The sequence below is a fragment of the Apis mellifera genome, linkage group LG2 (assembly GCF_003254395.2).
Source record: "Apis mellifera strain DH4 linkage group LG2, Amel_HAv3.1, whole genome shotgun sequence".
In the NCBI taxonomy this organism is placed as follows: domain Eukaryota; kingdom Metazoa; phylum Arthropoda; class Insecta; order Hymenoptera; family Apidae; genus Apis; species Apis mellifera.
The window spans coordinates 14,410,130-14,432,381 of NC_037639.1; the positions used below are offsets into that span (position 1 = coordinate 14,410,130).

General features: G+C 26.5%; 4 protein-coding genes and 3 non-coding genes across 10 annotated transcripts; 6 read left to right on the forward strand and 1 right to left on the reverse strand.

Annotated features, from left to right (window-relative positions):
• Positions 1 to 7: 7 nt before the first annotated feature.
• Positions 8 to 82, forward strand: Mir6038 (microRNA 6038). Its single transcript, NR_127311.1, has one exon. It is a non-coding gene; the product is annotated as a microRNA 6038 (primary transcript).
• A 5,922-nt stretch (positions 83 to 6,004) lies between these two features.
• Mir210 (microRNA 210) lies at positions 6,005 to 6,089 on the forward strand. The gene has a single exon (NR_031514.1). It is a non-coding gene; the product is annotated as a microRNA 210 (primary transcript).
• A 1,934-nt stretch (positions 6,090 to 8,023) lies between these two features.
• On the forward strand, positions 8,024 to 9,735 carry LOC408663 (soma ferritin). Its single transcript, XM_006568878.3, has 3 exons — positions 8,024 to 8,273; positions 8,467 to 8,691; positions 9,132 to 9,735. The coding sequence occupies exons 1-3, from the start codon at positions 8,160 to 8,162 to the stop codon at positions 9,315 to 9,317; spliced, it is 525 nt and encodes a 174-aa protein (XP_006568941.1). The 5' UTR covers positions 8,024 to 8,159; the 3' UTR covers positions 9,318 to 9,735.
• TRNAA-CGC lies at positions 8,936 to 9,007 on the forward strand. The gene has a single exon. It is a non-coding gene; the product is annotated as a tRNA-Ala (tRNA).
• A 1,829-nt stretch (positions 9,736 to 11,564) lies between the features above and the next one.
• On the forward strand, positions 11,565 to 19,309 carry LOC100577903 (uncharacterized protein MAL13P1.304). Of its 3 annotated transcripts, none has more exons than XM_016910927.2 (7): positions 11,565 to 12,137; positions 12,560 to 16,275; positions 16,338 to 17,428; positions 17,532 to 17,810; positions 17,924 to 18,541; positions 18,668 to 18,805; positions 18,963 to 19,309. In XM_016910927.2, exons 1-6 carry the CDS (start codon positions 11,909 to 11,911, stop codon positions 18,768 to 18,770), a joined length of 6,036 nt encoding a protein of 2,011 aa, XP_016766416.2. In that variant the 5' UTR covers positions 11,565 to 11,908; the 3' UTR covers positions 18,771 to 18,805; positions 18,963 to 19,309. The 3 variants fall into 3 exon arrangements, 2 of the variants coding, with proteins under 2 accessions (XP_016766416.2, XP_003251283.3); XR_411297.3 differs by having other exon boundaries at positions 11,566 to 12,137; positions 12,539 to 16,275; positions 18,668 to 18,876; XM_003251235.4 differs by having other exon boundaries at positions 11,566 to 12,137; positions 12,539 to 16,275.
• On the forward strand, positions 18,907 to 22,176 carry LOC100576818 (dolichyl-phosphate beta-glucosyltransferase). Of its 2 annotated transcripts, none has more exons than XM_026446440.1 (5): positions 18,907 to 19,041; positions 20,956 to 21,130; positions 21,219 to 21,415; positions 21,491 to 21,599; positions 21,695 to 22,176. In XM_026446440.1, exons 1-5 carry the CDS (start codon positions 19,039 to 19,041, stop codon positions 22,135 to 22,137), a joined length of 927 nt encoding a protein of 308 aa, XP_026302225.1. In that variant the 5' UTR covers positions 18,907 to 19,038; the 3' UTR covers positions 22,138 to 22,176. The 2 variants fall into 2 exon arrangements, with proteins under 2 accessions (XP_026302225.1, XP_026302224.1); XM_026446439.1 differs by lacking the exon at positions 18,907 to 19,041 and adding an exon at positions 20,511 to 20,742.
• On the reverse strand, positions 19,202 to 20,264 carry LOC100576847 (cytochrome c oxidase subunit 6B1). Its single transcript, XM_006568877.2, has 2 exons — positions 19,855 to 20,264; positions 19,202 to 19,766 (listed from the first exon to the last, which is right to left on the reverse strand). Exons 1-2 carry the CDS (start codon positions 20,082 to 20,084, stop codon positions 19,583 to 19,585), a joined length of 414 nt encoding a protein of 137 aa, XP_006568940.1. The 5' UTR covers positions 20,085 to 20,264; the 3' UTR covers positions 19,202 to 19,582.
• Positions 22,177 to 22,252: the final 76 nt, after the last annotated feature.

A 22,252-nucleotide genomic window follows, 5' to 3' on the forward strand; every position in this document is an offset into this window, starting at 1 on the left:
ACATAGGAAAGCCGTCTTATGTTTCTGTCTTATTTCATTGTAAAATTGCGATATGAAATATGACATAAACTTAAGCTGGGTACCTATATGATCAGCGATTCAACGACACAAACCGTCGAGGGAAACCGTCAACGAAACTTGTGAAACGAGAAAAAGTTTGAAACTTGCTTACGTCGGACCGAACATTCGTATTCTGAGTGAGTCTTTTATTTTGAACAAAGAATCGTTGTACGAGCAACGATGCATGTTTCATTCTACACATCTAATCAAAAAAACCTTTGATTCTTTGTACTTATAAATTATAAAAGTAGTTTCTGCATGTATCGTCTGGCATGATCTAGACAAATCTTAATCTTGTAGAATAGCATGGTATTGCTCGAAGAAAAGAAGAATCTATGTAAAAACAATATTAATTAGAATAAAGAAAAAAAGATATGGAAAGATAGGCGGGAAAAACGGAAGCAGTGGATGCCAGTAAAGTCAATGGAGTTCCTGATTAGATTATCTAGACAGATTTTAACCTTGTCATAGAGTAGCATTGAAGGGAAAGAATCTATGCGTATAGGAAGAATATTAATTAGAAGAAAGAGAAAAGTATAGACAGATAGGCGGGTAAAACGGAAACAGTAGATGCCAGTAAAGTCAATGGAATTCCTGATTAGAATATCTTAACCTTGTCATAGAGTAACATTGAAGGGAAAGAATCTATGCGTATAGGAAGAATATTAATTAGAAGAAAGAGAAAAGTATAGACAGATAGGTGGGAAAAACGGAAGCAATGGATGCCAGTCAATGGAGTTTCTAGTTAAACTATCTTAACCTTGATGTAGAATAGCATGGTATTGAAGGGAGAGAATCTATGCATCATAGAAAGAGAAAAGAATAGAATAAAGAAAAGAAAGGTGTGGAAAGATAGGCGAAAGCAATGGATGCCAGTAAAGTCAATGGAATTCTTGATTAGACTATCTAGACAGATCTTAATCTTGTTGTAGAATAGCATAGTATTGCTCGAAGAATCTATGCATCCTAAAAATAATATTAATTAGAACAAAGAAAAGAAGATATGGAAAGATAGGCGGGAAAAACGGAAGCAGTGGATGCCAGTCAATAGAATTCCTAATAGACTATCTAGATCTTAACCTTGTCATAGAGTAGCATTGAAGGGAGAGAATCTATGTATCATAGGAAGAATATTAACTAGAATAGAGAAGAAAAAGATGTGGAAAGATAGGCGAGAAAAACGGAAGCAGCAATTGCCGGTGAAATCAGTAGAAGAATTTTTGATTAGATTATCTAAACAGACCTTAACCTTGTCCTAGAGTAGCATTTTATTGAAGAGAGAAAATCTATACGTCATAGGAAGAATATTAATTAGAAAAGAGAAGAAAAAGGTATGGAAAGATAGGCGGGAAAAATGGAAGCAATGGATGCCAATCAATGGAGTTCCTAGTTAGACTATCTAGATCTTAACCTTGTCATAGAGTAGCATTGAAGGGAAAGAATCTATGCATTGTAGGAAGAGTATTAATTAGAATAAAGAAAAGAAAGGTGTGGAAAAATAGGCGAGAAAAACAGAAGCGGGTGAAATCAGTAGAGAAATTTTTGGTTAGATTATCTAAATTTTAACCTTGTCCTAGAGTAGTATTGAAGGAAGAAAATCTATGCATCATAGGAAGAATATTAATAAATTAGAATAAAGAAAAGAAAGGTGTGGAAAAATAGGCAAGAAAAACAGAAACAGCAATTGCCGGTGAAGTCAATGGAAGAATTTTTGATTAGATTATCTAAACAGATCTTAATCTTGTCCTAGAGTAGCATGGTATTGAAAGGAGAGAATCTATATAGGAAGAGTATTAATAAGAAGAGAGAAGAGAAAGGTGTGAAAAGATAGGTGAAAGCAGTGGATACCAGTGAAGTCAATGGAGTTCCTGATTAGATTATCTAGACAGATCTTAACCTTGTCCTAGAGTAGCATGATATTGCAAGGAGAGAATCTATGTGTATAGGAAGAGTATTAATTAGAAGAGAGAAAAAAAAGATGTGAAAAGATAGGTGAAAGCAGTGGATGCCAGTGAAGTCAATGGAGTTCCTGGTTAAACTATCTAGATAGATCTTAATCTTATTCTAGAGTAGCATGGTATTGAAGGGAGAGAATCTATGCGTCATAGGAAGAGTATTAATTAAAATAGAGAAGAGAAAGGTGTGGAAAAATAGGCGGGAAACAGTGGAGGAATTTTTAGTTAGAGCATCTAGACAGATTTTAATTTTGTCATAGAGAAGCATGGTATTGCTCGAAGAGAGGATCTATGCTAGAGATTATCTATTCTAAGAACAATATTAATTAGAACAGAGAAAAAAAGATATGGAAAGATAGGGAAAAATAGAAGCAATGGATGCCAGTCAATGGAATTTCTAATTAGACTATTTAGATAGATCTTAATCTTGTCATAGAGTAGCATGATATTGAAAAGAGAGAATCTATGTGTCATAGGAAGAGTATTAATTAGAAGAGAGAAGAGAAAGATGTGAAAAGATAGGCGGGAAGCAGTGAATGAAGTGAATGGAGGAATTCCTGGTTAGATCATTTAGACAGATCTTAACCTTGTCGTAGAGTAGCATTGAAGGGAGAGAATGTATGCGTCATAGGAAGAGTATTAATTAGAAGAGAGAAGAGAAAAGTGTGGAAAGATTGTCGTAGTGTAGCATTGCTCGAAGGGAGAAGAATCTATCGTAGGAAGAGTATTAATTAGAATAAAGAAAAGAAAGGTGTGGAAAAAGATAGGCGGGAAAAACGGAAGCAGCGGGTGCCGGTGAAGTCAGTGGAGGAGTCACTGGTTAGGCCAGGCAGACGTGAAGCCTGAGGATCCGGGGGAGTGCTAAGCCCTGAATCCTAAGAAGTGTTCAGAGCTTACTCGGCTAGTGTTACCCTCCACCGTCCTCTTTTTCTCTCTCTCTTCCTCTCTTTCTCTCTGCTCGCCGTTGTCTCCTCGGTCAGAGGGAACGCACGGCAGGGGCGTAAGGTTAGCTAGATGGCTCCTCATCTTCATCCGCTTCTCGCATTCCACCCTTGTTCCGAATCGAGCTCCTTCACTCACGTGAGCTATACTCACGTCTCCGCCACGTCAAAGTTTCGTTGTTATAAAACGGAGTAAGGGAAACGATTATTAATGATCGAGGGCAGGGATCGTGATACGTTTTATCTGGAAGCACGTTTCCGTTCTATAAGATTTTCCAATGGAAATCATCGTGACAGCACGAATTTCTTACACGCCGCTTGCCTACTCGCATTGATGTCCCCTTGCACGCTGCAACACTACCGTTCAATGTCACTTCGATATCGCATAATTTTCAAACGTTTGCGGAACACGATTATGCAATTATGATTGACAATGATGTTGTCTCGATACTCGCTTAACAACAACGTATTTCTCCGGTTATTTATCACATGACCTCCTTCGAGGAAAGCCATACAAGTTGGTGATAGAATCTATGCTGATAATATTCTTGTTAATTTCATTCTATTTCAGTCGTAATTACGTCACGCGAATTCGAAAAATTGGCAATAATAAAATTAAGGAGTGTTTAAAGAAATTATTTTGTTTTTTTTGAAGAAGAAGAAGAAGTAAAAGAATTTCTTTATAGAAAACAGGATAGGAAGAATAGGAAGCATGGATAACGATATCTCAATAACGATATAATCCTTCTGTATTCAACGATGATAGTGATGATCTGAAAGTAAGGCATAAAAATTAGGTCGTCCTAATGTTGGATCCAGCTATTTAACTAACCGGGTTCACGTTGCTCTATGTATGTGGGATATGTTTTAAGGATTCACCTCTTCACAATATCATTAAACACCACTACAGACAACGAGACTGCCAACAGACGGCGATAGCCAGGTCACAGGGTGAACCAAAGTTATATAATGAAATAGAAAGCGTTTATGTAACTGACAAAAACCTGTCATATGTAGGTTCCAAAAAAAAAATCAGAAGAAGAGAAAAAAAAAAGAACAGATTTATTTCCGTTAATTGATATCAATTCAAACGTTGCACGTCCCTTCAGATCACAAGAGAATTCAAAGTAGGTGAGACGAGTTATGTTGGCGTTATTTTGTATTTGTATATCGTGGCAAAATAAAATATTTCTAGAAGGAAATTGCGAGTAAAGCAAAATTTGTTATGAATTTTTTATTATTATTGTAATTACCGCCAAATATCCATCGTGTAAAAAACACGAGGAAAGAGAAGAAAAGCTAGGCAAGCAAAGTGTACCGTTTACTATTCGATCGTCCAACTTCGGTAACGCAAATACGATTTCGTTCGTAATACCTGTGCCCTTATTTCCCAAGAAACACGTGTCTTGCGGCCTTAAAGAAGGATGTTCATTGGCCGGTGCAGTCTAAAGCTGCCCCATCATTGGTCGATGGATTAGATGACCACGTGGTGTCCTAGTATATAACGAAGGGTGAACTAAGAAGGTATCGGCAGTTGTGCTCGGAACATGGACAGAAGTGCAAAGATCATTGTTTATTAACTTGCGCCTATCTTCGATCGCGTAGTAGTGATATCGAAACAATTTAAAGGGAACGTCAAGTGCGATTGCTTGGAGGTTTTTTTTCTTGACATTTACTCGTCACAACTCGTCGTACAACTCGCAGTGGATAGAGCACGCTTCGTATTTCGCTTGAATTCTTATTATTTTTAATATTTGCGTGAACAAAGATATATATAAAGGACTGACAGAGTGAGTGGCCGAATAATCGAATTGGACCAATTAAAAGGTGTACCCTGATATTATTGTGTAAATATGTCAGTATCACATACATTTTTTTTTTTTTTTTTTTTTACTTTGGAGCAATTTTTGGAGCCGTTACTTTTGGATTGGATCTACGATCTTCTGAAGGAAGTTCCCTCGAAAAATCTTAAAATTAATGTTGAAAATATAAATTTGCCGAATCGCAGATTATATTTTCTCATGTAATATCCATGGATAATAGCGACGTAGTAGAAAGTATTTAAAATATCTTTGCCATAAAAATGTTACGATCATTACAGAGATTAGAACGTTAACAGAGAGGTATCTAATGTAGCATTCGCTTAAAATTGATCTCGATCGTGTTCGGCGTTCGTAGTTTCCGGCAAATGGCAAATAGTAAATGGAAGAAGACTTAGCCTCGATGTGTACAAACTATGGTAAGTTCATCGTAGAAATGTACAGATAGGAAAATCGAAGATGATGAATTTTGTATTCGAATCGAACTATCCTATCAACCTATAGAACAACCAGATGTCCGGTCCCCACAACTTATCTTGGTACTGGATATACTTTTCATGTATTTACATGGATTGGTGTTGTTATTCATGCTAGTATTAGAAATTTTTTAAAAGAAAATATACAAAAATAATAACGATTCATAATTTCATTTTGCGGAATCATCAAAAAATAATAAAAAGCATTTTTCGTTTAAATTGATTCATTCAATTTCTGTAGAAAAAATTACTCTAAACGAATGATGAGATTCTTAAGAAACTGCTAAAGGATTACGTTGATTTTTATCGAATTGTCTACAAATATATATAAGAAAAAAAATAGATCAGTGTTATGCGATAAAAGATAATAGACAAGTTGTATTTCACTGTACTTGTATTATTTTTTATTAATTCGTATCCCACTTTTTCAACTCTACTATTAGCTCTGAAAGAATGGTAAGAATAAATAATTAAGTAACGATTAAATAGTAATAAGAATAATAAACGCGACGATTATATTACGAAAGGAATTAAAAAAATCATTTCCAAACGTAAATTAGAATCTATTGAATAATATATTACTATGCATACTAGATAAAACTCATTTCCTATTTTTTCTTTTATTTTAGTACGCTGTTTCTCTGTTACAAATGTTGCTCTACGTCTTTTACAGCTATTCAAACGGTGTAATTTTGGGAAAAAAAAATATTTTAGTGTAAATTATCCGCATAAAGAGAAGAAATGAAAAATAATGGACCCTAATGCAGCTGCTGGCCACTGCACAAGATTAGACATAAGACTCTTGTGCGTGTGACAGCGGCTATGATGGGGTTTCCACGAAACAACGATGACAACGAAACTTGTATTTTTACGAAGTGTAACTAGAAAGATATTACCACGCAAATTTAGTACGTATATAAAAAATATCAGTCTCTCAATCAAGTTTCTCTTCGCAAAATATGATAAAATAATTGTAATTCCCATATAACCCAAAATCTTGCAAAAATTATCTGTAAATTTTACATAATAACTATTAAATCTATAATGTTTTAATTGAAATATGTTTATCTTTATTAAAAATAAAATATTCATAATTATAGTGATTCATTTTTAAAAAAAAATATTATAATTAAGATATAATAAAAATATCTATATTATACATTATTATAATTTGAACGATGAGAATAAAATACAGATTGTACTTTTCTATTTCTTTTATTTCATTCGAATAATTTATTTCTTTTTCCAATTTTATTATAATACGTAAACCTAAAATATTTCCTTTTACTCTATTTTATTTAGTCCCAAACAATCTTAAACGAAATAAAAATTTAAAAAATAAATGTTATATTCATTTTTGTTCGTCATGAATGTTATATTATAGCATATAGAAACGAATACAATGATTCGTATAGTCCTAATCTTAATAGAGTTTAAAATATGCCCACTGCACTTAATTATAATTTGTTTCAACAAAATTATTTAATAGAAAAACTTTGCATTGTATGTATAAAATTCTTTTAAAAAATTAAAAAATTGATGCGTTACACTGTAAGAAATAAAGTTGTATCAATTATAATTTAGATATATATATATATAATATATCTATATATACTACTATATATAGAACTACTAAACAATAACCTATCATCTATTGAATCTGTGAATTTAATTTAAAGTAAAAGATCATTATGTTGTTACAATAAATTGTAATATAAATTTTAAAATTAAAAATATAATTGTATATAATTAAACAAAGAATAATATTATAAAACAACATTAAAATAAAATACCAATTTCATATTAAAATAAATTCTCAATGAACATACATGAAAATTGTATTTAAATTAAATTTAACTATGATTGTATTCGTAAAAACTAGATTTAAAAAATGTTTCAATATTTAAATTAAAATCAAATTATAAAATTTATTACAATATATATATATATACTTGCTTATAGCTTAGTTTCATGTGTTTTTAAACTTATCTTAAGTAAGTCACTCCTTGTATTACCACTGAAGGATTGTTTTTCGAACACATATTATTTGAGTGTTGTTTGAATACAGAAGTAAACATAACCAAAAATATTTTTTAATTCAAAAGAATAATATTAATAAAATTAAGAAATATTTGTTTTTCTTTTATAAGCATAAGTAATAATTAAAGAATAGATAGAATAATAATTTTTTTAATTGAAAATGCAAAAAGAAATAAGTAAGTAAAAATCACATTCGTATTTATTTTAGTAATTATTTCAATTTCCAAAACCATGTATTTTCGATAAAAATTCATTTAAGAAATAAATTTATATAATTTAATAACCAATGATTTCTGTAACTTCTACTTTAGTAAAATTTATTTAAATATGATACCATAATGTGTTACCATAAAAATTGTATGTAACATTTCGCAGGGATATTTTATATATATAACTTTTTTTGCATAAATTATCTTTTTTTTAAATATATAATAATAAATTAATAGTACAAATTTTAATTTTTTTATGGCATAAAAATTATATTGTTAGAAAATGTGAAATGAGTATCATGAAGTTAGAAGTCTTTCATGAAAATCAGACATCGTGTTGCATCGACCAATCGACCAATGTTCCTAATAGTCGATATAGAAGTTTTCTTCTATGAATATTTAGCTATATCAAATATGTCACAGTGGCTCCATAAAAAAATTCAATAAATTAATGCGATAAATCAAATTATATTAAATTTCTTATTTATTCATTTGTTATATTTATATTTGAAGTCATAATTTTTAACATAAAATCGATAAAATCCGCGCTTGCGTATGTCACAATTACGTATCTTATACTTAGTGCTTTGTGAACCTTTGTGAACTACGAAAGTAGTGTCATTTATCAGACTTATTATTTTATCAAAATAAATTCATAATGAAATCAGACGTCATGAATCTAGTTAGACAAAATTTCCACGAAGAATGTGAAAAAGCTATTAATGATCAAATAAATTTTGAATTACATGCTAGTTACATCTATCTGTCTATGGTTAGTCGACGTATTGATTAAATAACTATTTCTAACATTAATGTATTTTAGTATTACATTATAAATAATACCTAAGCAGTATCATTTAAATAAAAGAAAAAAGAAAATTTTATTTTATATTCTATATTGTTATTTTTCCCATAAATGTTTTCTGTGTTTTATTACATTACATTATTGTTATTTCTTTTCTTAGGCATATTATTTCGATAGAAGCGACGTAGCTTTACCAGGTCTTTATACATACTTTAAGAAAGCTTCAGACGAGGAAAGAGAACATGCCATGAAGTTTATGACATATCAAAACAAAAGAGGTGGCAAAATTACTTTGAAACCTATTCAAGAACCGCCAAGAAATGATTGGGATAGCGCTCTTGTCGCTATGACGGAAGCATTGAAGCTAGAGAGGCTAGTTAATCAGGTATGTCTACATATAAAAATAAATTTTAATTTCAAAAATTATAAAAATCATAATTTTAAATAAAATAATATAAAAATAATAATAGTATATTTTTTATTTATGTTTAATTTCTATGGAATATTTTCAATTATAATTAATTCTCCTTTTTTTATATTTTAATAATTTAATTAATATGTATTTGATATATATATTTTTTTTAAATTGTTTCATTCTTTATAGATTTTTAATAATTATTTTATTAATTGGGGGTGTAACTCAGTGGTAGAGTGTCCGCTTCGCATGCGGAAAGTCCTGGGTTCAAATCCCAGCTCCTCCAAAGAAAAATCTTTTTAATTTTTCTTTCATTATTTTTTTTCAATGATTATTTAATAATATAAATATTTTAAAATGGCAACTTTTTTAGTATATAAATATTTTCATATATGTTTTAATGCTTTCAGAGTCTTCTCGATATGCACGCAATAGCATCAGAACACAATGACTCAAATTTTGTAGATTTTCTTGAAACTGAATATTTAAAAGAGCAAGTAGATTCTATAAGTGAACTTGCTCATCACGTTACAAAATTAGAAAGAGTTGGCGATGGTCTAGGAGTATATATTTTCGATCAGGAGCTTAGAGAATAAAATATTTTAAAAAGTAGCAAAAAAAAAATAAATAAATAAATAAATAAATAAATAAAATAAAAAAAAAATAAAAAAAATTAACGTATGTAAACAAGATCGTAACAAAATAAATTATTAAATCTATAGTAACGAATAAAGCGTTATATAAAAATTAAAATTAATATGTATTTGAAAAATGTAAAATATAATAAAAAAGATAAAGAATATTTAATTTATAACAATTAAATAGATATATAAAATTTGAAAGATTGTTAATTTCTGCATTAAAGTAATAAATATATTTATTACTTTAATAAGAAATATCGGAAAATATTAATTTCAATTCATGAATCTTTAAAAATGTAAAAACATGTGATAAATATTGTAATGTATTGCACAGCATAATGCTAATCTGCTAATAAAGCTTAGTAATTCTGAATATATCGTTTTAATTTTTGTTATCAAATTTAATAATATATTAACAATAAAACATTTATTATGATATTTAAAATAAATTGCAAATCGATTATTATGACATGAAATGAATATTGAAAAAATGAAAACTTCTTAAAGAATAATTTTTATTATTAGCAATATTATTTATTAAAAATATATTAAAATTGTATAGTGATAGAAAAATTTTTAATAAAGCTCTTAATTTTAATTAATTTATTAATTATTATTAATTATATAATAATATTATTAATTATTATCAATTATTTAAAAAAGAGTAAATTTCTAATTTATGGATGGAAAATGTAATATCGAATGTAATTCGAAAAAATACGTAATATTTTTTTTGAAAAAGAATGAAAATTTGTAAGGAAATATAAACCAAAATATTTTCCTCAAAATTTTTAACTATATCTAACTATCTGCGTGGATGAAACGTCCGAAGTTTTTTGTATTAAAAGCCAGCTAATTTAAATTTATAAAGAATAATTTAAATTTATAAATAATTAATATTTTATAAAGAAATTGAAGTTATATTAAATAATCAAATAAATATCGAATTAAAATCTTTTCATTATTATTTGTCCATAGTGAAATTAATTAATATATAGTTAATAATATATTAATTAATAATATAATTTTTTTAATAGTTTTTTTTTTATGTAGATTACTTATTTTTTATAAACTGTATATTTTGAACGTGCAGATGTAATTGTACTCGGTATTATGTAATTGTAATGATTCATTTTTTATGCAAATGTTTGTGAAGAACATGAACATGCTCTCGTAAATTAAAAGTTTATAAATTATATCAAATTACATGAAGGATATGTAAATTTATTTCCGATACAGCCTTCTAATGGTCAAGATTAGAAATACTCATTACATGCTTTTAAAGTAAATTATTTTTAAAAAAAATTATTTTTTATAATATATAACATTATAAAATTTTCAAAAATTTTTATTGAATTTATTTAGACAGCATTAGATTTGAAAATAGAAGTAAGTGAAAAATTTGTACCCGTAAATATTGTAGCAGAAAAATATGGTGATTTAAATGCTAGCAATTTTATTATTATTATTTTATTATTAATTTTATGGAAAATCAAATGAAAAGTATGAATGAAATAGAAAATAGAAAGATTTATAACTGTTTTATCTGATATTGATAATCAAGAATTGGTGCGTTTTTTGTTTGACCATCATATTGCGCCAAAATATAACATTCTTTGTTTAAATTTGCAATCAAAGAGTAGGAAAAATAATAGTATTTTTTTTTTTTATATTGTTGTATTGAAATTATAATTGTTTTGTTAATATATATTATAATAATTAATATCTATCTATCTATATTTGTTTAAATTAAAAATATATATAAATCAATTAAATTATAATAAAAAAAAAAGCAAAAAAGACTGATAAATAAAATATTAATAATATATGTCTTTTTTAATATTATATTTAAAAAATTTAATTAATAAAAAATAATATCAGAGTAGATAGTAGATAATAACAAATATTAATAAAAAAAGATATTATCTTAAGCTTTTTTTCTTGCAAAAATTTAAATTCTGTTTTCAACAATCTTCAAAAGAATAAAGCTACATTTCTATTTAAATAAGAATATTATCAGTAGCAAATGAAATTCTTGACAATGATATAATTCTTGACATTCAAAATCTTAATGTTTAATATTTAAACATATTATATGAAGTTTCTGAATTAATTAATAAAAGATATAAAAGTATAAGTACGATCAAAAATTAATTACCTTATTTTCAAGAGAGCAATCATTTATCTAGTTTAGGAACACATCAAATCACTGAATACCAGTCGTCTCATGTCATGTGTTGAAAACGACTTAGCATGGCGGAAGTACTGCATGCATATAGTCGTGAGAATAAAACTGCAATAAAAACGAAAGTTGTGGTGTATAAATTTTTTTTCATTTAAATTTAAAATAATATTTGAATTTATTTAAATTTTTAATTTGTTATGTAAAAAAATTTCAAACGTGGAATTATCTAAAATAAAGTGCTGTGCGTGTGATCAGTAAAAATTACAATTATTGGTAATACGTAATTAACCCTATTTTTCATGAAATAGTATTCGTTTTTTATCATTACGAATGAACGTGATTAATTATTCATGGTTCAAGAATGGCTAGCGATTTGTCAAGTGAGTGTACAGAAGCAATTGGTGTGTTAGACGAAAAAGAAGAAGGTGAAATATCTTTGGAAGATGTAAGTTCTTCCGAAGAAGGACATGTAAATTATGGATATGGTTCTAAAACATCTCAATGTTCGAACTGTTTGTCAACTCAACACAATGCAACGTGGTGTAGTGTTCCGGCCAAGTTCTACCCTCCTAAAGGCACTAATAGAAGAGGTAAATTAAATAATACAGCTTTTTATATTGTTTTTAAATGTTAAAATTATGAAAAATACTATTTACGATCTTTTGATTATTATACATTCAATATGATATAAATAAATATTTTAAATTTAATTTATAAAAAATAATAAACGATATAAAAGCTGCATAAAATTCTCATTATATTATTTTGCATTTTTTATTTTATAACAGTAAACAACATTTTATAAAAAAGAACTTTCTTTTTATTTATATACTTTATTTATTTTTTTTAAATATAATTTTTTATATTTATATTATATATTTATATTATATATTTATATGAATATAAAAATATACCTCTATTTGATAATATATTAAATCTTTTGACTCCTAATGTATTATCATTCTCGACATATCATGTTCTAATCAAGTAGAAGTTGACCTTATTCCACAAGATGCAGTCCAGGGAAAAGAAAATCGTCATCAAATAAAAGAATCAGGATGTATTGGAACAAAACATACAACTTCTACACTTCAAGAAAAAAATGATGATCTTGTGCCTATTTCAAGCGATAGTGATATGGAAATTGTTGGTCTTGCCGATAATTCTAAACAAATTACAATACATTCCTCTGCAAAAAGTAGAATGAAGAAGAAAAGAAAAAAGAAAAGAAATCATGTATCTTCAACATCATTAGATGATTTAGTTTCTTCATCTACTGTGGATATATCTATGAAAGAATGTATTAATACAATAAAACATGATGTGACCAAAAATAGTTCTAGATCGCATCATAGAGAAGTGAGTCCTATTCATAGAAGTAATAGATCTAAAGTAATTCCAAGATCACCTCCAAAAAGACATAGATCTCTTATAAAACCAAGATCTCCTTTTAGAAGATCAAAATCTCCAATTATTCGTACTAGATCACCAACAATAAGGAGATCTCCAAGGAGACTTAAATCTCCTAAAAGATCACCATACAAATCTTCAACAAAAACAATGCCTAGAAAAACATCACATATTGAATTAATGTCATCTCGTAATTATGTTGATACACATAAATTATTGAAAAAAGTCAGACAATTAGGTTCAATAGGAACTCATTCATTAGAAGAAACTTTGAACAAAAATAAAGAACATGCATCTTCATTAAAAGAAAAATTAACAAATATGATGAAAGGTGTTTCTGACAATAATATTGATTTAACAAATTCTTCAAAAGAAAAAACTATTATAAATGTGAATAAGAAAGAATCTAATGATATCGATGATGAAGAAGATTTAGCATTATTAAGACAGAAAGCTCTTGAGACAAAACAAAATAAATCAAATAAACAGAATGATGTATCAAAGACTGAAACTTCAAAACAAGTGAGTGCAAATATAAATGATGATCAAGATGAAGAAGATTTAGAATTAAGAATGATTGCACTTCGTTCTGCTGTATTAAAAAAACATCAAAATAGAATCCAAAAAGGTATAAAATCAGGAAAATATAAGAAATCTGATACATTTCGCAGTGAAAGCCCATTTACTCAAAGCTTTTTAGATAGTATTCCTATACCTGGAGAAGAATTATTAAATTTTGCATCACCACCGCATAGTCCTCTTCCTATAAATGAAAATAATCATACTGAAGATATGGAATTAGATACAGATGTTGAAAGAGAAAAAGAAAAATTACCATATTCTCCAACAGATAAAATTACTGCCAATATACCTATGGATACAGAATTGCTAGGTATTCAACCATCTGATGTATCTTTCATTACTGTTAATGAAGCAAATAATAGTCCAAATTTTAATACATCCGTGACATCTAGTCAAGATGATCAAAAATCTTATCAAGGAAAAATCATTGAAAATCAAAGTTATTTACCAAATATTGTATATTATACACCATCACAAAATTCATTGTGTGTTACAAATACAAATGTGCAATATTTACCAACTGATTTATCAGAAACTTCTAAATCAAATTTTATGAAAATACATAATTCTCATTTAAATATACCTCCTTATGAAAATATATGTATTGCTAAAAATAATAATAATACTTCTGAAGCTTTAGATATTAATTCAAGTCAAGAAATGCCTTATTCTCCAACTGATACTCCTATATACGATCCTGATTTATCACATGCTCTTCCACAAACTCTTGGTGCATTAACTATCTCAAATTCTTCCTTAGTTTCTTTAGAATCATATATTTCTAATACACATGGAAGTAATGAGCAACATAATCATATATCAACAGATCAACATATACAATCTACAAAAGACATAAGTAATGAAAATGAACATTTAAATAAAGCAGAAGTACTTTCATTAGAGCCAGTTACTAATTTTACTACAACTTCTCTTATGGAAACTTTATCGCCAAGTAGTTCAATGATAACAATTGATGATCTTCCTGAAATTGAAGCAGATGTACATTTAACTGATACTGTTAGAAACTTAAAAACAGAATACATTCCAAATGATTTATCAAATAATATTAATGAGAAAATAGTAGAACCACTTTATATGAAGGGCTTACCAGATGTGACTAAAGATACAAATAAAATACCAACATTAATTAATAGAACACTTGTTCCAGCACCAATTTTGAAAACAAATAAACAGTTGCAATTACCTTTACCTACTAAAAAGAATATAACTCAACAAGAACCAACATTCAAAAGTGCAGAAATGCAACCAGTTGTCCTTCATGAAGAAACTAGTATAAAGACAAATGCTTCTTTTAAACCAATAAAATTAACATCTTTTCTACAAAAATCTCATTCTGTTTTAGCAATACCAACTGCATTTCATGATTCTTTACATGAAGATTTAATTAATGAAACATCTACAGATAAATCATCTCATACTTCATTGATAGAAAGTAATCCCAATGTAACTTTGGTACAAAATAATACAACAAATATAACAAATTCAGAAAAAACTAGTGATATTAAAAGCCCAACACCAAAAAAAAAGAAACTTTCAAAAAAAGGATTAAAAAAAAGAAGTATAGGTCCAGTCTTGATTGCAAAAAATCATAATACAACATGTATAAAAAGTGATAATGTAAATACTGTAGATAAACATGAGTCACAGCAAGTTCTTTATACAGATGATAATCAAGATCAAAAAGGAATTCAAATAGAAATGGATCAAATAGATAATATTGATGTATCTATGTCAGAAACATCCAAAAATATTATTACAGAAAAAAATAATATTTCTTCAGAAAATAATGAAAAAGAAATACAAAATAATGATAATTCAATGAATGATATATCAGAACAAATAAAAAATACAGAAGATAGAAGACAAAGTCTTGATGAAGATGAAGAGGCGTTAAGAGCAATTTTATTAGCTTCTTTGCCAAAACGAACAAAAATTACTAACAATTGTTCCAATTCAGATACAATATCTACTGCATCTACTACATTAAATCAAGTACTTGTAAATGAAACTGTATCAAATATTGTATTACCCACAAGTAACTTATCAATTCCACATGTAAATGGTTCAGAAAATGATAAAAATCAATCAAATTCTGGAGAAAAAGTAAATAATATCACACAAAAAGATTTATCTGTTGATAATAATAAAACTTTAAATATAACAACTTTGGGAAGGAAAAGATCAATCAATATGACAAAAGGTCCACAGAGGAAACTTATAAAAAGAATTTCAATTCCTGCAAGTACAAAAGTTGTAAATAATGCAAAAAAATACCAAAATACAATGATTCAAAAGAGATTAAATTTACAAAAATCTACTCTTTATAACAAACAAAAAGTGACAGAAAATAAAATTTTACCTAAAGTACAATCTAATGATAGCAAATGGTCTGCTAATTCAAAGGCATTGTCTGATACACAACGAATTGTTATAAATTTAGAGTCTGATACAGAAAGTGATTCTGAATCTGAACGACAAAAAAATATAACTGTTTCTTCAGTTCATTCTGTTATAACAGAAAAACATCAACCAACAATAAACTCTACAACAGAATTTGAAAAAAATTTAGATCAATTTTTACGTGCAGTACGAAGAAAACAAGAATCTATGGCAGCTGCAAGACCAACTTCAATATCACAAACACCTAAAAAAGATACAGTATTAACAACAAAATCAGAAAAATTAAATTCATCCAACAATCTTCATACACCATTGGTAAGAATACTAATACAAAATATTTTATCATATATAAAATATTTACTTTTATATTTTTGCAGGCTGTTCGTCATTTGCCCGTATCTCAGCAAGAAGAATATCGTCGTTTAAAACAACAAATTTTAGAACGTGAAAAATTAAAATTGCATAGAACTATGGAAAATAATAGCTTAATAAAAAATAAAAATATGGAAATATTTTCAAAATCAACACTATCCAATAGTCAAAATAAAGAATTATGTGTAAAAATAAATCAAATATCTACGAAAAGTCAAAATATAAATACACAACAATTAAATAAAGAAAATTGTTCTAAAAATTTAATAGATTCGATAAAAAATACAGCTATATCAACAAATAATAATATTCAAACATGTAATAAAACGTGTAATGTTGTTGATAAACGAGAAAATACAAATCCAAATCAAACAAAATTGTTATCAAGATCAACAACAAATAGTGATGTTTGTGTATCCATTGAGAACAATCCAAATAATATTAGAAACAAAATAGTTGAAAATTCTGTACAACCGACAAGTACATTGCGAAAAATTTTTGAAATGCCTACGCAGAAAATTGAAATGAAAACAAGAATTTCACCTGGTCTAAAAATTTTATCTATAGATGAAGTAAATCAGAAATATGTACAAATTCAAGTAAAAAATGATACAAATGAACGAGTAGTAACAATAAATGACAAAGTGTCCTTAAATAATAAAGCAGTAATTAATCGAAATGAAAATATTTCTGGATATAAAGATAATAATAATAAAAATACATGTGATTATGATATAAATAACATGCTTTCTACGAATAATATTATATCTAATGATAATAATGCAGTGGACTCAGATGCATCAACAGTTATCTTGTCAGAAAGACATGAAGATAGGAAAGAAAATCTTGATACATCTGAATCTACAATTTCACTTTCACAACATCAAGAGGATTTATCATCGATTTCAAATGCGGAAAATAATCATTTTCTATTTATTCAAAATAATATATCATCAAAGGATACAAAAAGTATAGAAGAAAATTGGGACGAAATTAAAAAAGATGTTAAAACAGAATTAAATACTCTTATTAATCTATCACGTGTAGAACAAGAACAACGTTTAATAGATACTGAAGAAAAATTAGTTATGAAACGGTAAATAATTTTTCAATTATAATTTATATCTCTATAATATATATATATATATAATATATAATATCTATTGACTTTTAATAATTTGTTTATCTTGATAAAATAGCTATACAATCTTAGATGATTTAGCGGAAATGTCAAGTAATCTTCGTCAATGGCACATGGAACGAGATTTACAAACAAATTTAGTTGCTGAAGTAAAAAAACTTAGAGAACAGTTAAAAGTTGCTGAAGAAAGATTACAAATACAACGTAATCGTATTAATAATATAGGTCCAAGAGTAGTAGCAGCACATGAAAAAGTTAACGCAGGCCGGCAAGAATGCTTTAAACTTGCAACTATTTGTTCAACTTTAGGAAATAGGATTATGGGAAAAGAATACAAGTAATATTATAATATATAATCATTTTCATCAATTGTTAAATTAAAAAATTGTTGTTTATTAATTGTTAAATTATTAATTATAAATATTACTAAATTATTAATATTTTCTTTAGAGTACCTGAAGCTGGAGCACAACTTTTAGATAATAGATTAAAAGAAGTAGCTAATCATACGCGACAACTTTCTCGAAAAAAAGTACCATCTATTGATATTTCTGATATGTACGAATTATCAAGATTAGAAGAAGAAACTGTATCTACTACATGTACAGAAATTTCACAAAATAAATCTCAGTTATTAGAAGAATGCAATATTGATACAAGTATTTTAAATGAAGATCAATCAAGAATAAAATCAAGCGATATTGAAAAAAATATACAAATAGAAGACATTACAATAAATAAAAATAAAACAGATAAGGAAACAGATATAATATTAAATATTTCCACTCTAAGTTTTGATGAAAGATGTATATCTAAACAAAATGATATTGAGCAAAAAATATTTGAAGAAACAAATTTAAGTAATAGTAATACAACTACTACGAATATTCTTAAGCCAGAAGATATTCAAAAACTGGATAGTAATATGTCAGAAAATAATATAATAAGGCCTATAATTTTAAAACCTGGTACTAAGAAAAGGAATTCTACAAAATTTGAAGGAGAGCTTCAGAGAAAAAAAACACTTTTATCTTATGAATCAATATTAACACACTTTAAAATACCAAGGTGGGTTTTGCTCTCTAAATATTTTAATAATTTTAATATATCTGTTTATAAATAATATAAACTTTTTTTAATTTATATTACAAAAATTTTGAGCATTTTTTTGTTGTTTTTATCATTCTTCACCAGGAACACGAATCCCAATGGTGTCCTTTGTCCATACGAACTAATGGGAACATGCAGTGATGGAGATTGTCAATTTATTCATCAAACAGAGAGTCAAACCAAGTAGCATTTAGCTACCAAAGTGGCATTATTAAGTTATACGTAAGGTGGTTTTAATCTTTAAACATAAGATTCACACAGGACATTATGAAATAAAAATCAAGATTTTTAAAGTGATCATACTTTTTTATAATAAATATTAATTTTTAAATTAGAAAATTTTTATTGCGAATAAATGTTATCACTTCTATAATTGCAGGTACTACTATTTCTGAGGAAGCAATATCCCATATAGATGGAAGAATCCTGTTAACAAGCAGAAGTAACACCTGAAGATGGTAAGTTATCTTCATCACGGCAGGAGTTTGTGCACAAATTAAAGTAGCCATTTTATTACATAAAAATTATAAATTTTAAAAAAAGCAAAATTTTTAATACTGTGCTATTTCAAGCTTCTATTCTAATGAAAGTTTAAAGAAGATTTGCTGCAAGTGTTTATTTTTTACATATGTAAAAAGTGTCATATAAACTGCAAATAATTAGTGTGATTAATGTAAAAAAAAAAAAAAAAAAAAAAAAAAAAAAAAAAAAAAAAAAAAAAAAAAATTGAGAAAAAAGAAGAAATTGTTGACCGATTGTTGAAGACAGCTCTATGAACGGCCAACGTCGGACATTGCAACAAATATTCATTTCGTACTTCTATATAAGTTACCTCATAAAAGTCTTGTACCTGTATAATAAAAGATTAATATTTTTTTCTAATTGTGAGTTTATTTATTTTTAAAATTAAGTTTATCAATAGGATATAACGAAAAATTACTATTTTTTACTTAAATTATATATTTGTTTACAAAAAATTTTTTTAGTATTATATTTTTGTTAAAATTTTAAGCCCTGAGCTTTAAGTTCATCCCATCGACGAATCCAATCGTTTGGACAAATAGATTGAAAAACTTGTTTGAACCATGTGCATGTAGCTGTTCCTTTTCCTAAAATCTCTTCACAACGATCGAAATCGGTGTACATTACAAAACAACGTATCGTTTGATTCTGTTGTTGAAATCTGAATAAGAATAATGAAAATTATCTTTATTCAGAACATCAGAAAAGTTAATTATATAATTAAGAATAATAAATATTATTAAACTTACCTTGGATCTTCACCGAAAGTAACATCTCTAACTTCTTCTTTTTCTTCTTCTAAATCTCTCTCTTTAAGACATGGATCATCTTCATCTACTACTATAGTTATTTTTTTCTTCGGCTTTTTTTCATCATTAATTTGAGTTTCTTCCAAATTATTCATATTATTCATACTATTCATATTTTTTTCCCGAAAAATTTTCATTCTATCCATTTTAATGTGTTCATCAGAATTCATATTTTAAATTCATATTTTAATTCTTACAAAATATATTATTTATATATTTAATAAGATACGTACAATAAATCGAATTAAAGAAATGTGATATAAAAAATTAATATAGATGTAAATATTAATTAAGATATATTTTATTGTATTTTGACAATTTAATTTTTAAACGTAATAAATATATATATGTTTATATATGTATTATATATAAATATATATATATGAGTATATTTGATATATAGAACGCCCTCTAGTATGCAAATATTTATTATCAATTCCTTATCATTTTCCCTATAAAATATTAAAAGTCTAATTCGTAAAATAAAAAATTATCAAATTTTAAAATACTTTAATTTTAATTATTTTTATTAAAAATTTCACATTTTTTATGATTATTTTTTCTTTTAAATATAAAATTCACCTATCAATGAAAAGATAAACAATAAATGTTTTTATTTAGTGTAGCCAACTATTCATAAATTTATACAAATTAACTATGAGTTCAACGACATGAGTGGCGGTAGAAGAAACGAAGCTATGAAACAAGTCATATATGTGTTGTAAAGTATTTTTTGCTAATATTTAAAAATATTATAATATTAAAATGATACCATTGGAATATTTACTTCTTTACATTATTTTATTTCTAATAATATGTATAATTATGGTACGTTTTTAGGTTAAATCATATTTATATGTTATTTAAATTTGTTTAAACGTGGCAATTTCATAAATGTATTAATATCGTTTCGCTAAAATTTTATTTATTTTATTAAAAAAATATATTATACATACATAATTGTTATTATTATATATTACATATAAATAATTATAATTATTTTCTTGATATAATAATTAAATTAATTATTTGATTTTTCAGTTTTCTTTAACATTATTTATAATAACACAACCATATCCAGAAATATGGCGAGATGAAAAAGAAAAATATTTTTTAAATCTAAAAACAAAAAATATAGAAGCTTTTCCATCTTTATATGAAAAATGGAGTGTACATTTAAGTGTTGTTATACCAGCATATAATGAAGAAGAAAGATGTAAATATTGATTTATTAACAATATTAATTATAAAAACATTAAATTCATATATATATATATATATGTATTCATTTATTTAATTTATAGTGCCCCTAATGTTAAACGAATGTTTGGAATATTTGGAAAACCGATTAAAAAATGGATGTACTTATGAAGTAATTATAGTTAATGATGGAAGTTCAGATAAAACTATGGACATTGCTCATAAGTATGCAATAAAATATGAAAATATTAGAGTACTAAATCTTGTTAAAAATAGAGGAAAAGGTGGAGCAGTAAGATTGGTTTGTAATAAAATGCTATAAATTTTAAATTCTATAAATACTATTCATTTTTTATCATAATTATTTTTATTTAAGGGTATATTAAGTGCAAGAGGAAGTGTAATACTTTTTGCAGATGCAGATGGTGCTACAAAGTTTAAAGATTTAGAAAAATTAGATAATAGTTTGAAAAATATTTTAGGATGTAAGTTATTTTTTAAATTATATATTATAATATATATTAATTATATATACATATCTATATATATATATAGCATAAAAAATATTATTTTTTCTTAGTTGATTATATAACTAAACCAAATGAAATTAGTTATTCTCATGCAATAGTATGTGGATCAAGAGCCCATTTAGAAAAAGAAGAAACTGCCAAAAGAACTTTTTTCCGATTGTTATTAATGCATGGATTCCATTTCTTAGTATGGTTTTGGGGTGTAAGAGGTATTAAAGATACACAATGTGGTTTTAAACTTATAACACGCGAATCTGCAAGAGCTGTATTTCAAGCTTTACATATTGAACGTTGGGCATTTGATGTAGAAATGTTATATATTGCAAAAATGTTAAATATTCCTATTACGGAGATTCCTGTGAATTGGACAGAAATTGAAGGATCTAAAATTGTACCCTTCTGGAGTTGGTTACAAATGGGGAAAGATTTATTTTTTATTTGGTATAAATATAGAATTGGAGCATGGAAAATAAAAAGATTTAAACAGATGTAAAAACAAATGCAACTCAAAATATTTATAAAAATTTTTATTTAATATATGTACTTTTATTTGATTCACATTTTTCCATTAAAATTAGAAAAATATCATATTTGATATATAAAAATAT

Bases quoted from the DNA above. Each gene is read 5' to 3' on its own strand.
- LOC100576818 (XM_026446439.1), top strand. From the start codon at position 20,680: ATGATACCATTGGAATATTTACTTCTTTACATTATTTTATTTCTAATA. The intron at 20,743-20,955 runs GTACGTTTTTAG...TTGATTTTTCAG, and splicing joins TAATAATATGTATAATTATG to TTTTCTTTAACATTATTTAT. The intron at 21,600-21,694 runs GTAAGTTATTTT...ATTTTTTCTTAG, and splicing joins TTTGAAAAATATTTTAGGAT to TTGATTATATAACTAAACCA.
- LOC100577903 (XM_003251235.4), top strand. From the start codon at position 11,909: ATGGCTAGCGATTTGTCAAGTGAGTGTACAGAAGCAATTGGTGTGTTA. The intron at 17,429-17,531 runs GTAAATAATTTT...TTGATAAAATAG, and splicing joins GAAAAATTAGTTATGAAACG to CTATACAATCTTAGATGATT. The intron at 18,542-18,667 runs GTGGGTTTTGCT...ATTCTTCACCAG, and splicing joins ACACACTTTAAAATACCAAG to GAACACGAATCCCAATGGTG.
- LOC100576847 (XM_006568877.2), bottom strand. From the start codon at position 20,084: ATGAATTCTGATGAACACATTAAAATGGATAGAATGAAAATTTTTCGG. The intron at 19,767-19,854 runs GTAAGTTTAATA...ATTCTTATTCAG, and splicing joins ACTTTCGGTGAAGATCCAAG to ATTTCAACAACAGAATCAAA.
- LOC408663 (XM_006568878.3), top strand. From the start codon at position 8,160: ATGAAATCAGACGTCATGAATCTAGTTAGACAAAATTTCCACGAAGAA. The intron at 8,274-8,466 runs GTTAGTCGACGT...TTCTTTTCTTAG, and splicing joins GTTACATCTATCTGTCTATG to GCATATTATTTCGATAGAAG. The intron at 8,692-9,131 runs GTATGTCTACAT...TAATGCTTTCAG, and splicing joins TAGAGAGGCTAGTTAATCAG to AGTCTTCTCGATATGCACGC.